The 12,799-nt window shown below is 40.8% G+C and overlaps 1 protein-coding gene across 5 annotated transcripts in view; it reads right to left on the bottom strand.

The window, feature by feature from the left end:
* Nucleotides 1-12,799, bottom strand: part of pcsk5b (proprotein convertase subtilisin/kexin type 5b) — a 115,139-nt gene that overhangs the window by 55,957 nt on the left and 46,383 nt on the right. For all 5 annotated transcript variants that reach the window (XM_036143761.1, XM_036143763.1, XM_036143765.1 and 2 more), the window contains exons 8-11: nucleotides 11,847-12,059; nucleotides 10,886-10,986; nucleotides 7,337-7,440; nucleotides 1,969-2,086 (exon numbers count right to left, since the gene is read on the bottom strand). In XM_036143761.1, the coding sequence (XP_035999654.1) occupies nucleotides 1,969-2,086; nucleotides 7,337-7,440; nucleotides 10,886-10,986; nucleotides 11,847-12,059 (536 nt within the window). The remainder of the gene's footprint in view (nucleotides 1-1,968; nucleotides 2,087-7,336; nucleotides 7,441-10,885; nucleotides 10,987-11,846; nucleotides 12,060-12,799) is intronic.

Here is a 12,799-nt window from a genome sequence, read left to right as displayed (position 1 = left end):
ATAGTCTTATTTACCCGCTTAAATCAAGGAAAAATACATTCATTTCAAGAAAATTTGACTTACTTTTACTTCCCTTTTTCTAGTGTGGTATCTATCTTCAGGTTCATAGATTTATTTGATTTTGGGACAGTTCCTTTGTTTTTGTTTTTATTTTACAATCGGAAAATTGGAAAAAGGTAGGTGGTATTTTTTCTAATTGGCTACCACTGCTTGACAGAGATCCAGTTCTCTCTGACAACAATCCGAGCGCCTCCAAGTGTCACAAAACACAAAGCAGAAGGAACATGGGGGGCTAAAATGATAGGGCTGCTTTATTCATTTCACGCTTAAGCCAACTTATATTACTCGACTGCGAAAGGGCTTGAGGATCACGCCGTTTGACACTCGTCAGACTTTACATCGGCCCTATATGAAGCGACTTGCGCGGCGAAGCAGAACAGACAGAATGACACTGATAATGCTGCACTTTCTGGCCACAGAGGCTTTGACTGAAAGCAAACCAGTCCAGGGCCCCGAGTTCAGCCAGCCTAATACAGCCCAGCGCTCAGGCTTCCAGCTGCATCAAGAATAACAAGCTGTGAAGCCCTGGCGCTCTCTCTGTAAGAGTGTGTGTGCATAGTAAAGGTCTTATGTGAGAACCACCCTGCCAGAACTAATGCTTGGCCCCTATCAAGGTACAGCTTGCACAACCCTACTCTAAAACACATGCCGGTGCAAAACACTGGAGACAGAGGGGGGGAAAAAAAAAATGAGAGAAGACGGTTACAGCTGGGAGCGCATGGAACAGACTGAGACGAAGAGGGGAAGGGAGTTTTTCAGCAAAGCAAAGGACAACAAACCTGTTCCCGTTTATAATGCAACCATATTTGATAGTGATGCAATGCAATCTGAAAATATGAGCCGATATCAAAATATCCAATGTTAAATTGAAGTTAAGCAACCTTTGCACATATTTCCCTATTCTTTCAAGACAGTGGGGGGGAAAAAATCACCAACATTGCTTCTTGGCTTCCTGTTATACACCCCACAATCCTGCACTGCATCACTATCAGTTGCCCAAATACACAGCATGTGGTCACTCCCCTCCCGTCCATCCTCCCAAAACACAAAGCTCAACACCATGGAAATAAATAACGGTTATTAATATCGCCACAGTTTGGCTTTTGCGACTGGTAGATATGATAAGAAAATTGACCAACATCGGCCGCCATCACTGTTAATGCAGATATTGTGAGCATCCCTAATATTTGATCCACTGATTGGTAAAACTTGATTTATTCACACGCAATAGTGTCCCAGTTCTTACCTAAATGAAAGAAAGACGGTCTGTGTTGCATTTTAAATCTGATGCAACATAAAGGTACACAAAATATACGTCTCATCTGGCCTTCTAAGTTCAAATGCCTATAGTGCCCTCCTTACGGATTCCTTATTTTTGCTTATTCCAGACTTTGATGTTTCAGATCAAATAGATGTTATCAGATGAAGATATCCTGAGTAAACGGAAAAAGCTTTTTTCCAAATGATGATTTCATTTATTATAGGGGAAAAAAAGCTAACCAACCCAAAAGAACAGTGGGTAAAAAAAAAGTAATTATCATCTTAACGCAGTAATTAGTTTTAAATTAACAACTGTCACCTGTAGAGGAAAGAGTCATTTTATTTGTAAAATATGCAATGAATTACATTTCTGTACAAACAGCACCTTTTACCCGACAATGGTTGGAAACGCTCAAACGTCACGTCAAGACGAATTTGTGCTTCCTTTACATTCACTTGACCACGTAAATGACGTTATGTTAGGGTACCCGTTTAACAAAGCTGTAAAACTGCCAGATAAAACCTGCTTTATAGTGCCAGGCATGTCGTCAACAGCGATTTGTCAGAAGGTTTTCACGGCGTCGAGAATGATTTACCAAGGTGTAAACACCTGTTTGGAATCCCGCTTGTATTGTGCCTATGCCGTACCTGATCTGTCTGTCGGCGGTCTCCACGCAGACGTGCTGGACAGGGACCTGTTTCCATTGCTCCGCCTCCTTCACCATCGCCTCGGCATCCATCAGGCCAAAGCCGTACAGGTGGCTGACTGCAGGAACAGGGGAAACGACGTGTGGTTGTTGTCTCTGTGTTGCCTGGTTCTATAGTACAATCTTGAATTAATCATGAAAAAAATATGACGACAGAATAAACATGTACAACACAAGGAAAACAAACGATTGCAGCGACGCAATCTTCCGTTTGTTTTCCATCGTTATGATACTTGAGCTTTAGGACTTGTAGTTTGTCACCGGCCAAATATTTAATGTGCCTGCAGAGCGTTAATGCATGTCGCTTGAACCAATAATAATATCCTGCCGAAAGCTGCATCCAAGCAGCTTCCTTTGTGTTTGCAATAACGCGCATATTAATAAAGCGACTGCGATCCAACGTGTTGTGCAGCTGGTATTCATTCCAATGAATTATATAACAGGAAAAACACATAGAAAGTTTTTCTTCAAGCCGTTTATCTGGCATAAATATTAGATCAGTCATGCAATATTAATAACGTTTAAAAAACTGAAACTTCTGCTCAACTGATTGTTGCATAGAATACAGTATGGATTCCTTTCATACATCTACCCAACACCCCCCCCCCCCCCCCCCCTCGCTTGTTCTGTCACTTGGAAAATCTCCAGGCACACCGAGTCTGCTGCCTGGCTGACCCTTAGTTCCCACTCTCCTGGTTTCTCTCCAACATACACACGCTCTCAACATACTCCCTCTCTCTTTCTCTCTCTCTCTCTCTCACTCACACACATACACGCAGATTCAGGTACGCGTTAATCATGCACTGAAAGTTACAAAACAGCACCCACCACATGGACCCTGACAGATGGCAGCTGGCAGCACACCACTTAGCAGGCAAGAACTGAACCTTTTGGAGAAAGTGCTCACGGCCTTTTATCTCACTGATGAACATTTGTGGGAAATAATAACTCGTGCATCCAAAACCGATGTGAGGTGGTTAAAGGAAATGAGTATAACACTTCACGACGAGCGAATGTAGAGTGATAAATGATTGTTGACACCGAAAGCAAGTGGGTCTTTTCTTTTAGTGTGTGGTTTTGCAAACTGCTGCTGATTTTATCTGATAATAGAGGATCTTCCTTTCTCGGATGTTGAACGTTTTCATAGGATGTACTACTTACGTGATCTCACAGCCTTTGGGAGCATTTTTAGATTCAAGTCACGGCTTTATTATTTAAACATTAATTTCAAGCGTTTTTAGATTTTATTCTATGTAGAAAACACAAACCCTGGTTCTGTCATGGAAGTCATCTAGAACCAAATTTAATCAAAACAGTTACAGATTACAACACTCTCACCACCCTACCTAACATATGGGGTGCTGATTTATATATATATATTTTTTCTACAGCAAACATAATTCTCAATCCAATTACAGCAGAGAAGGGAAGCTGTGAAGTCAAACTTGATGCAATCAGCTAGGCTTAATTAGACAGCTACATTTTTACTAATTGGCATTATAAACCACATTTTTATTACAAGCTGAATTATAACTAGCATTGAACTAGAATGTAAGTCAAATTACTTAAATGCTTTGAGGTGACAACTAGAGTTGTGTGTGTATATAACTAAATAATTGTTAAATCCCAATGGTTCATTGTGTTATTTATCAATCAACACTTTTGTTGAATAAATAAGCCTCCTGGCCTGACAATGTGACCTTTCTCAATCTGCAGACAGGCAGCAGATTTCTTCCTGAAGGATCGAAGCCTTCATTTTGCAGCCCAGCCATGCCCACTCATTTGTTCCTCATTCTCCTGATGGTCGACTCATTAACTGTGACATTGGCAATTTAGAAGTTATCTGTCTTTGGCTACCTTGTGGACGTTTTGCTCCTCAAGTAATCTTGTTCATTGATCTTGTCTTTTATGGATAAGAATGTTCTTGAACTGTCTTTATTTGACTTTATAGACTTTTTGAGTGAAAACTCTGGAGATAGTTTTCAGCAATTTTGCATTCTGGGCTGCACCTGTGATTTTTACTTTGGGTAGGTGTGACTGATCCTTATATTCTTTTTCTAGTTTTTTGTGTCACTAATGGCTCATTTTCACGAAGTAGGCTGACAGGAAATGGGGTTTTGAGAGGGGAAGACATGCGGCACAGGACCTCAGGCCGGAATCTAACCCAAGTCAGCCACATCGAGGACTGAAGGCCTCCTCCGTACATTGGTCGTGCTCACTACTCCTGCGCCATCAGAGCACGTCCCAATGTGACCGACCCTGTAATGAGGAAGAATCTAACCCTGTTGTTGTCTTTGTTTGATTTGCTTGTGTTGTATCACCAACAATGAACATTTCAGGAGAAAAACTTAAGGGAGTTCAGGGTTTTTGCTACATGTAATTGATCGTGGCGCACTGCCACAGCAAAATAAAAGCCTTTAGAATAATTGTTTTTTAATTATATGGAAAAACAATGGTAAGCATATGAGATATATTTACCCTATATTACGTATAGCCTATATTTGTGCAGTTATACTCACCATAATCCGAGTTGGAAATTAAGTTAAATATCATGAAAAGTTAAAATTTACTTTATTTTGAAAAAACAACACTGCCTGCTTCTTCCTGTTTGGCTGCAAAGCCACCTTGCTGCTGCTCTTAGGAGGGAAGGAAAACTAGAGAGATGACAGTCCAGTGTTGCCCATTTAGCATCTTTGTTGCTATATTTAGCGACTTTTCAGACCCCTCTAGTAATTTTCTTTCAAAAAGTGACAAGCAACAAGTGACTTTTAGCGACTTTTTTGTTTCTAAGGCGACATTACAGAAAGCATCAGTCGTTCTAAAGTCACTGTATTGAGGCAGCAGTGAGAGCTGCCATGCGAGTTCCCATTTCCTTTTTGATACAGTTAATTTTATGTAGTGTGGATTCAGGTAATGCATTTAAAATTCCTAAATCATTTTATGAAGTTATTAGTTCCAAACTATTTTTAAGAACTTTTTTTTGTCTTGGCAAAAGCACTCCTACAGTCTGGGTCACAAATGTATGAACAAATATGCAAATTAAACAATGGCATCCCTGGAGCACTAGGGATGTGTACTGAGCCCCCTGCTGTTCACCTTATTTACCTATGACTGCCAGCTCACATGACAAACACAGTCATTAAATTTGCAGATGACACAACGATCGTAGGGCGGATCTTCAATGGTGATGAGACATTGCGGGGGGAGGTGAGAATCCTGCTCTAACAACAACCTCATCCTCAACTGCTAAAGGAAAAATCAAGGAGATTGTGGTGGATTTCAGGAAGTTCAGAAGAGCAGATCTTGCACTGATAACTGAAGACGCTGTGGAGAAAGTCCCCAGTTTTGGGTTTCTAGGTGTCCACATAACATAGGATCTTCCCTTGAGAATAGCAGACTCCCACCACCACCGGAAGGGCTCAGGAGTGTGTTCCCTTTTTGAGAAGACTATGAAGTCTTCTCAAACCGGTGCACATTGGAGAGCATCCTAAGTTAAGGTGTGGTACAGTAAGCTATAAGAAGGAACAGAAGGTGCTGCAGAGGTCATAAAAGCAACACAGAGGCTTAGTGGGTCTGACCTTCCAGCTAGCCGTCAAATCTTTGAGACCTTATGTCAAAACAGGCCCAGAAGGATCATCCAAAACACCAAACATCCGGCACATCACCTTCTCAACCTCCTGCCCTCCAGCAGCAGATTCATTCATACCCCCACGTCAGGACTGAAAAACAGCTTTTCCACAACAGCTGTGAAACTGTCAACTGGACTGAAGCTACTCACACAAACTCTCTCTACTACGCACACATACAGCATGCCCCACACATGCATACATACCCTGCACTTGTAATTGCAATATAATAATTTTACCATAACCACCTACTGAACGGGTTACATCAAAGCTGACATTGTGATACATGCAAGTCATTTATATCCACTTTTAATTAATTATTTATGTATAAATAAATGCACAGATTGTCTTGCCTGTTTTACTCTTGGTTTCTTACTGGTCATACCTTTCTTTATAGTTTGCTTTTCTCACCTACAACTTGTTTATAGCCGTCCATACCACTAGATGCAGACTTTCAATGACTCATAAACTGCTTTATCCTTATTCCATTGTTATTGTGATAATGTCTTAATCTATGGCTTTTTAGTTATTGTTTTGTCTTTTGTCCATTTTAATTCTTGGTCAGTGACCTAATGCAATTTTGTTGCAATGCTAGCAACAGTGCACAACGACAAACTTGCTATATCTCACTTCAGGTAGAGACCTAAAAAGTTATAGAGTAGAGTTAGGGTGCGTAGAGGAGCTACATTTCAACATAATTCGCAACATTAAAAATATTTCTGCTAGTTTGAGTTCTGGTAGTTCAGGTTTGTAAAATAGCAAAATAAATACAGTAAATAGATACTTTAGAATTTATTTGATTATTTAATCCTAGAGTATTTATTTACGGCGCTTTCACGCTTTTTACTGTCTTGCTGGAATATTAAGAATTGCGTGGAAAGTCAGTTAAAACGTGTGGAAATAAAAAGAGAATTTTGTGAAGCATCAAGCCCTGTTATGTTGTAAGTAAGCATGGATTGTATGCGCGTCACAGTAACGTGTATTTCACATCCAATTCTGAGTAGTGCATGTGTATTGGGATCAATGGTGTGGAATTCACAGTGTCCTGCTGCTTTAAGACGGGGCACGTTACTTTTGTGACATGAACTTGTCGGTTGTTTTTTTCTTCATATTTAAAGATCAGCTGACCATCTGGGAATGATGTTTCTTTGTTCTATGGATGCCCCCCAAATGAACAGATTTGCCAACTAGATCAGGAACTAAGGGAAGCAAATAGTTTAACTTCCAAATTCAAACATCCATCATGCCTAGATGAGCCAATCTGTGTCTTAGACATTTGGTAATGTTACTAAATCACATTAGGCAATGTTATTAGCAGGTCACTCAATATTTGAGTGGCAATTGTGTTGATCCAGTGGGAGCAGAAAACGTGCTGTGGAAGCTAGTGTGCTCATTAGAAGGATTTTTTTGACATGTCCAAAAAAAACTAAATCCATGGTCGCCTGGCTTATCTGCTGATAAAACTGTGTAAGACAAGAGCGTCATTTTCTTAACATATCTTGTTTTTGTAGGTCTCTGACATGCTGATACACAACAGACTTTATGGCTTTCATAAGTGTGTGTGTGTGTGTGTGTGTGTGTGTGTGTGTGTGTGTGTGTGTGTGTGTGTGTGTGTGTGTGTGTGTGTGTGTGTGTGTGTGTGTGTGTGTGTGTGTGTGTGTGTGTGTGTGTGCGTGTATATACCATTGTAACCAGCAGCATTGGTCTTCCAGTCAGGAGCGCTCAGATGCCCGGCTCTCGAGGTCTTTACGATGATGTGCTGAACGTCTCTCCATGAAAGAGAAGGACTAAAGGAGGGAAGGTATAAACAGCAATTAATCATAATTTACACAACATAAACAAGATGTGTATGATGTGGACATGAAAAAAAATTGTTTTAAGAGGCATTCATTAAACTCCGTGCACATATAAATAATAATTTGCAAGAGTGATGATGCAGTCAAAAAGTAGGCTAAATAATTCATTGTAATGTCTAAAGATTAGAGCAATATGGAGATAAACCAAAAGACTTAAAGGGGCAGAATGGTTATTAAGATATATAGACTTTTCTTTGTTATGACAGTAAATTTAGACAACAGTGTGGAGGAGAGGTGCATAAAGACTCAAGATGAACAGGTTAAAAAAACTAATCAGAAGAAAAAACGGCAGCAATATAACAGCATAAGGTAAAGAGACCAGTCTATAAATGGTAGGTTAGAGAGCGTAGATGAAGAGCTGCCCGTTCACGCGTTCCTTCGCTTTTTGTTTTTTTTTAACATCTCACGTGAGAGCTATTACGAGATAGCAGCCATGTGTTTGAAGTCCTTTGATGCCCAAACAGGAGATTAAAGGCAAAAAAAAAAAAAAAATCACAGGAAGAAGTGGGTCACCAAGTTTCATGGGATTCCCTTTCAATCTCATATGTTTGCCAGATGCTCCGCTCCCTCCCTCGTGTCACTCCCTCACCATCTGAGACCTCCAGACTTTGCAGTCAATCCAAAGCGCTTGAAGAAACTGTGATGCATTATGCTTGTACCTCAAAGATAAAGGTTTTAGAGGCAAAAAAAAAGTTCACAGGTACAATGAGATGGGGAGACGAGGAATAAAAGGCCAGTTCCTGCTGAGTCCCTTACATTAGAGCAGGTATGTTAAAAATCCTGAACATCTCCTGTAGCATCTGAACGTCACATATCCAGCTGCTGCAGACGTTCCCGGCATTTACAAACCAAAGAGGCGGTTGCACATGCTCGTTATTCTGTGAGCATCTGAGAGTTTTTGGGATTTTAGTGAAACTGAAGTCAATTTGGGATCCGTCCATAAGGGAAATATTAGCATCTTAATGCGAGAACCACTGGAACAGATGGAAAATCCCATGTTTGAAGTTCAAGTCATTCTCCAAAGAATTACAATCTGATTATGTTTGATAATAATAAATGTGATTCTTCACCTATCTGGGTTGTTAAAGACGGGCAGAAGTTTTCTAAGAAAACAAACGACTATGAAAATTGTCGGATCAAATCTTTATAAAACTAACAAAGACTGCTGCTTAAAGAAAACGCATATTATAGTCCCCTCCCCCCGCTCTGAATTAATCAACCTCTCGCTAGTGCTCTCGTTGAGCCCATTATTATTAAATCCATGAGGATATTCAACATCTACACCACAGCTGGCTAGAAATAAAATGTCAAGAGCAAAATAAATAAAGGGTGATAGCACAGATAAGTCCTCAAAGAAGTCAGAATAATTAATGCTCAGATCAATATTAATAGGCTAAGCTGCCACTGCGTAATTATGGTTCCATTAAAGTTTTATGGTCATTAATTAAAAGTGACTTTGGCATCGCTATCTAGGCCATGACTGCCTTCCCATAAACAAGGAAAACTAATTAATGGAGGAGCTCACAGACAGCAGGAATCTGCAGCAAATAAAAGTCTGATATATACGTCTCTCTGCCCCTCTAAAGTGTAATCATGACTGGAAATATATCTGGAACACAAGGAATCTGGGGGTGAAAAAGAGAAGGGAGTAAACATTCATTCGAAGCTTTGCCTCTGTATAGTCTAGTTACTGAGGGATTTCCATCAAACGGTCACTTTGCTACTCTAAAATGTGTTTCTGTAGCTCCAGACAAATCTGCCCAGAAGTCCTCATCTGGAAACTGCTTTTTGCATTTACTCAACTTGTCTTCGTCCAATATAAAAAGTTGTTTGCTGATCTGACACATTAAAGTGTGACAAAAGAAATCTGCGAATTAAATTTTTTTTTTTTTTTTTTGCAGCATCGTGTTAAATGCACGCGTATGCTCGCTAGAAAATAAAACTAACAGGGATAAAGTCAGTGAGGAAGGCAGACCGTTTCCTGCAGAGGATTAACAAAGAGCATTGTTGCTGTGATGGAGCCACAGAAAAGTCGAAAGCGAGCAGGGAAGAAGCAGTGTGTGATAATCTTGTTGAGAAAACGGGCTTACGAGCCCAGCACTGCCTGAAAAAAAACGAGAATATTTTCTGTTGGGAGGATTTGGATCGGATTATCCAGGTTAATCGACGTGACCTCAGTTATCTGAGCTGCTCAACATGTGATGATGGGCCTAATTCACAGTCTCTGCACCTGCGCGGACCTTTCACCAATTCATGAATTTATTACAATATTGATACCCAGAACGAATGGGGAAGCAGAACCGGCTAGGTTTTTTTTTTTTAGCTTTACAAAGAAACAAAGAGGTTCTGGAGGATAGAGAAGGGATTATGGCAACACACTGAAACGAAGCAAATAATTACTTGCTTTTAACAAATTACTTTTTTTTTTTTTAGGTTTTTGTTTTTCTGCTTTGATTGTGGAAATTTAGAGTTATTCCAGAATTAACGTTTGGACCGAGCCCTCCTGGTGGACGGGCATCCTTTAGAACGTCAACATGTTGATAAAAGCAGCAAAAAATGGCCAAACGCTGTACAAAAGGACTTTTAAATATTTACAACTTCTCCACAGATTATATATTTATAAATAAAAGAGCCGCTTCTGATGAGAAAGTTTCTTTTAAGTGAAAATTTCTGTTTTGTGATGGTGAAGTTTTGATTTTCCGAATCAAACGGCTCCTTTTTTAACTGACTGTTATAATCAGACTTAAAGGAAAGCCCACAAAGCAGAGGGCCTGATCATTTAAATTTCTGCTACAAACAATCAAAATGCTAATGAGCTATCCACCTGCCTCTGGATCCCAGTGCATGTATTCATAATATACCACCAGGGACCGTCGGGGACAATCCAGGGTAAGACTTCTTACAGTTTGCACACACTGCAGCTAAACGTGGCCGTGGCTTCACAATAGACAGTTTAATCCTGTTAAAGCCCTCGTAAATATAAACACTGAACGATGACAAGCAATCGGGAAAGCGGCTAAAAAGTTCAGCGCTGTTGTGTGATGCAAAAACTTCTCTATGTGGCGATCCACTTCTAAGCATAATCGACAATATGAAAAAACCGTTAAAAATATCAAAAGGCAGGAGGTCAAACAGCTGCTGTGTAACTTCTGATTTTTAACAGACCATCAAGGTGAATTTAGACCTTTTTTTATTCTAACTTCGCTGCATCGATAAAACAAAGACAGCCTCTCCAAGCGATCGAGTGCATTCGCATTGTTGACAATGTGAAGTCTCACGTGTTGTCCTCATAGATCGGTGAGATAACAGGACAAGAGGGCATTAGAGGCTAGTGACGGGACAAAGGGATGAGGGGATGAGGTTAAGTGGCTCTTACTTTGCTTCCAGGGCCAGAGCAATGATGGCAGCTGCCATGGGAGCCGAGGCCGATGTCCCCGTGTGACTGTCTGTGCATCGGTGTCTGAGGTCTGTTGTTATCTGTGGACAGAAGAGCAGGAGAGGTTCATAACAGAGGCAGGGGGGGGGATCAAATGGGCGGGGCGTAACAGAAAGGTTGCTGGGAAGATACGATAGAGAAAGGGATAAAAGTCAGAGAATGATGGAAGCGGAGGGATACGGCAGTGTCAACAGGTAGGGAGGGAGAAAAAAAAAAAAAAAGAGACCAAGAGACTAAAGACAAGAGGATCAGGGAGATCTGAACACATCTGAAACCCCTCAGACACATTCCAGCTTTGACGCAAAAAAAACACCGGGGTCAGTTTATCATGAAAGAAACAAAAAACACAACGTATTAAGCAATAAAAGATGTAATACAAGTTATTAAAGGGATGTAAATTTGCTTTGATGGACTTTATGGCCTTTAAAAGGCAGCAATCAAGTCAAACAGCTCGACAAGAGAAGCTCGGCTGACTTCCAGCCCTCCTTCAAAGGGACCGTCTCTGAGCTGAAAAGTTTGAGGAATTGTCTCAACAAATACAAACGGGGCTTAACGAGCTGTTGTAGACGGCCTTAATATTATGTAGATAAGAGTCTGCTGAACAAGCCAGCTCTACATGGTCAGATGTGGTTCTTCTGTTCTGATGTGGTTGTAAGCTGTCAGACGAGGTCGTAGTTCTCCAACCACCTTCGCGCACATTAAAACACACCAGCGCTAAAAAAAAAAAAAACTGCACGCTTAGTTGTTAAAGGATGGCTAGAGCTGCTTTTTCATACTGCCGTTTGTTCCTCTGATTACAAGATGGATCAATTACAGATTTCAATACAAGCGCTAGATGTACGCGAGATACCTCCCACCCCGGGTGCAGACACAAACAAAAAAAAGCCAATTTGATGCGTACGATCTTTCGGTCGTAGTTCTCTCCGCTGCTGTAGGTGGTGGTCAGGGTGGACGAGCACTCCTCCAGGTACCAGGGCTTCCGTCCGCTCTCGGCCGTGCTGGAAATGGAGATGGTGTAGATGGAGTTGGTGTAACCATCGCAGGAGCAGTGGTCTCTGCTGCGGCCGCCGTTTCCTGAAGCCCACACAAAGATGGAGCCCCGGCCCTTCCTCCCCTGAAAGAAAGACAGACAGTATTGTCATGTTTTGTGTTTTGAGCCTCATATGTAACAGACTAATCCCCTAGAATGGAGCATCAGTAGACAATCAAATAGCATGAATCCTCAGTAGGGCTGAGAATCATTTCTATATTATCAATTACTTTTCTTCTTCTTCCGATTGCAATCAACAGTAAGTTTCCTTTCTAATGGTTTACAAGAGTCTTCATATTAAATGCCTCTTGTTACGAGGCTCTCATCCAGTACCTGTGCTATCAGAAATGAACAAAAGGGGAAAAAAGCCCCTTTTCTCTTTTTATTCTGTCTATATGTATCAAGGTCCAATTATCGCCCTCATTAGTCCCTAGAAAGTCTGACAACACAGCTGATGTGATTTAACCCAATTACCAAATCCAAATGTTTAACGGGCCACGATATTTTGAATGCTACAAAATAACTAAAGGTGCCTGGCCGGTTAGCCAAGTGGTCGGCTTATGATTTGTTTTTTTAAAACCTATAAAACTTTTTAATAAAAGTTACAGCTGTTTTCTGACAAAAATGCTTAGTGTGAGCAGAAGCCCATAGCTGCACTCTGCAGCTGTGTGTCTATGCATGTGTGCACGCTGTGTGCTTTGGACAAATTCAGCTCCGGTCTTTGGTCGGCTTCCTCTGACCAGGTTTCAAAACAATCATGGCAGATAAAGGGTCTAATTCATGGTTCAACGGAGCGGGTTATAAAAATGTCTTAAAGTTCCCAA

This window comes from Fundulus heteroclitus, chromosome 12 (assembly GCF_011125445.2).
Source record: "Fundulus heteroclitus isolate FHET01 chromosome 12, MU-UCD_Fhet_4.1, whole genome shotgun sequence".
Classification (NCBI taxonomy): Eukaryota; Metazoa; Chordata; class Actinopteri; order Cyprinodontiformes; family Fundulidae; genus Fundulus; species Fundulus heteroclitus.
The sequence above is the reverse complement of the archived record's forward strand: the minus strand, read 5'-3'. Positions and strand labels throughout refer to the sequence as shown.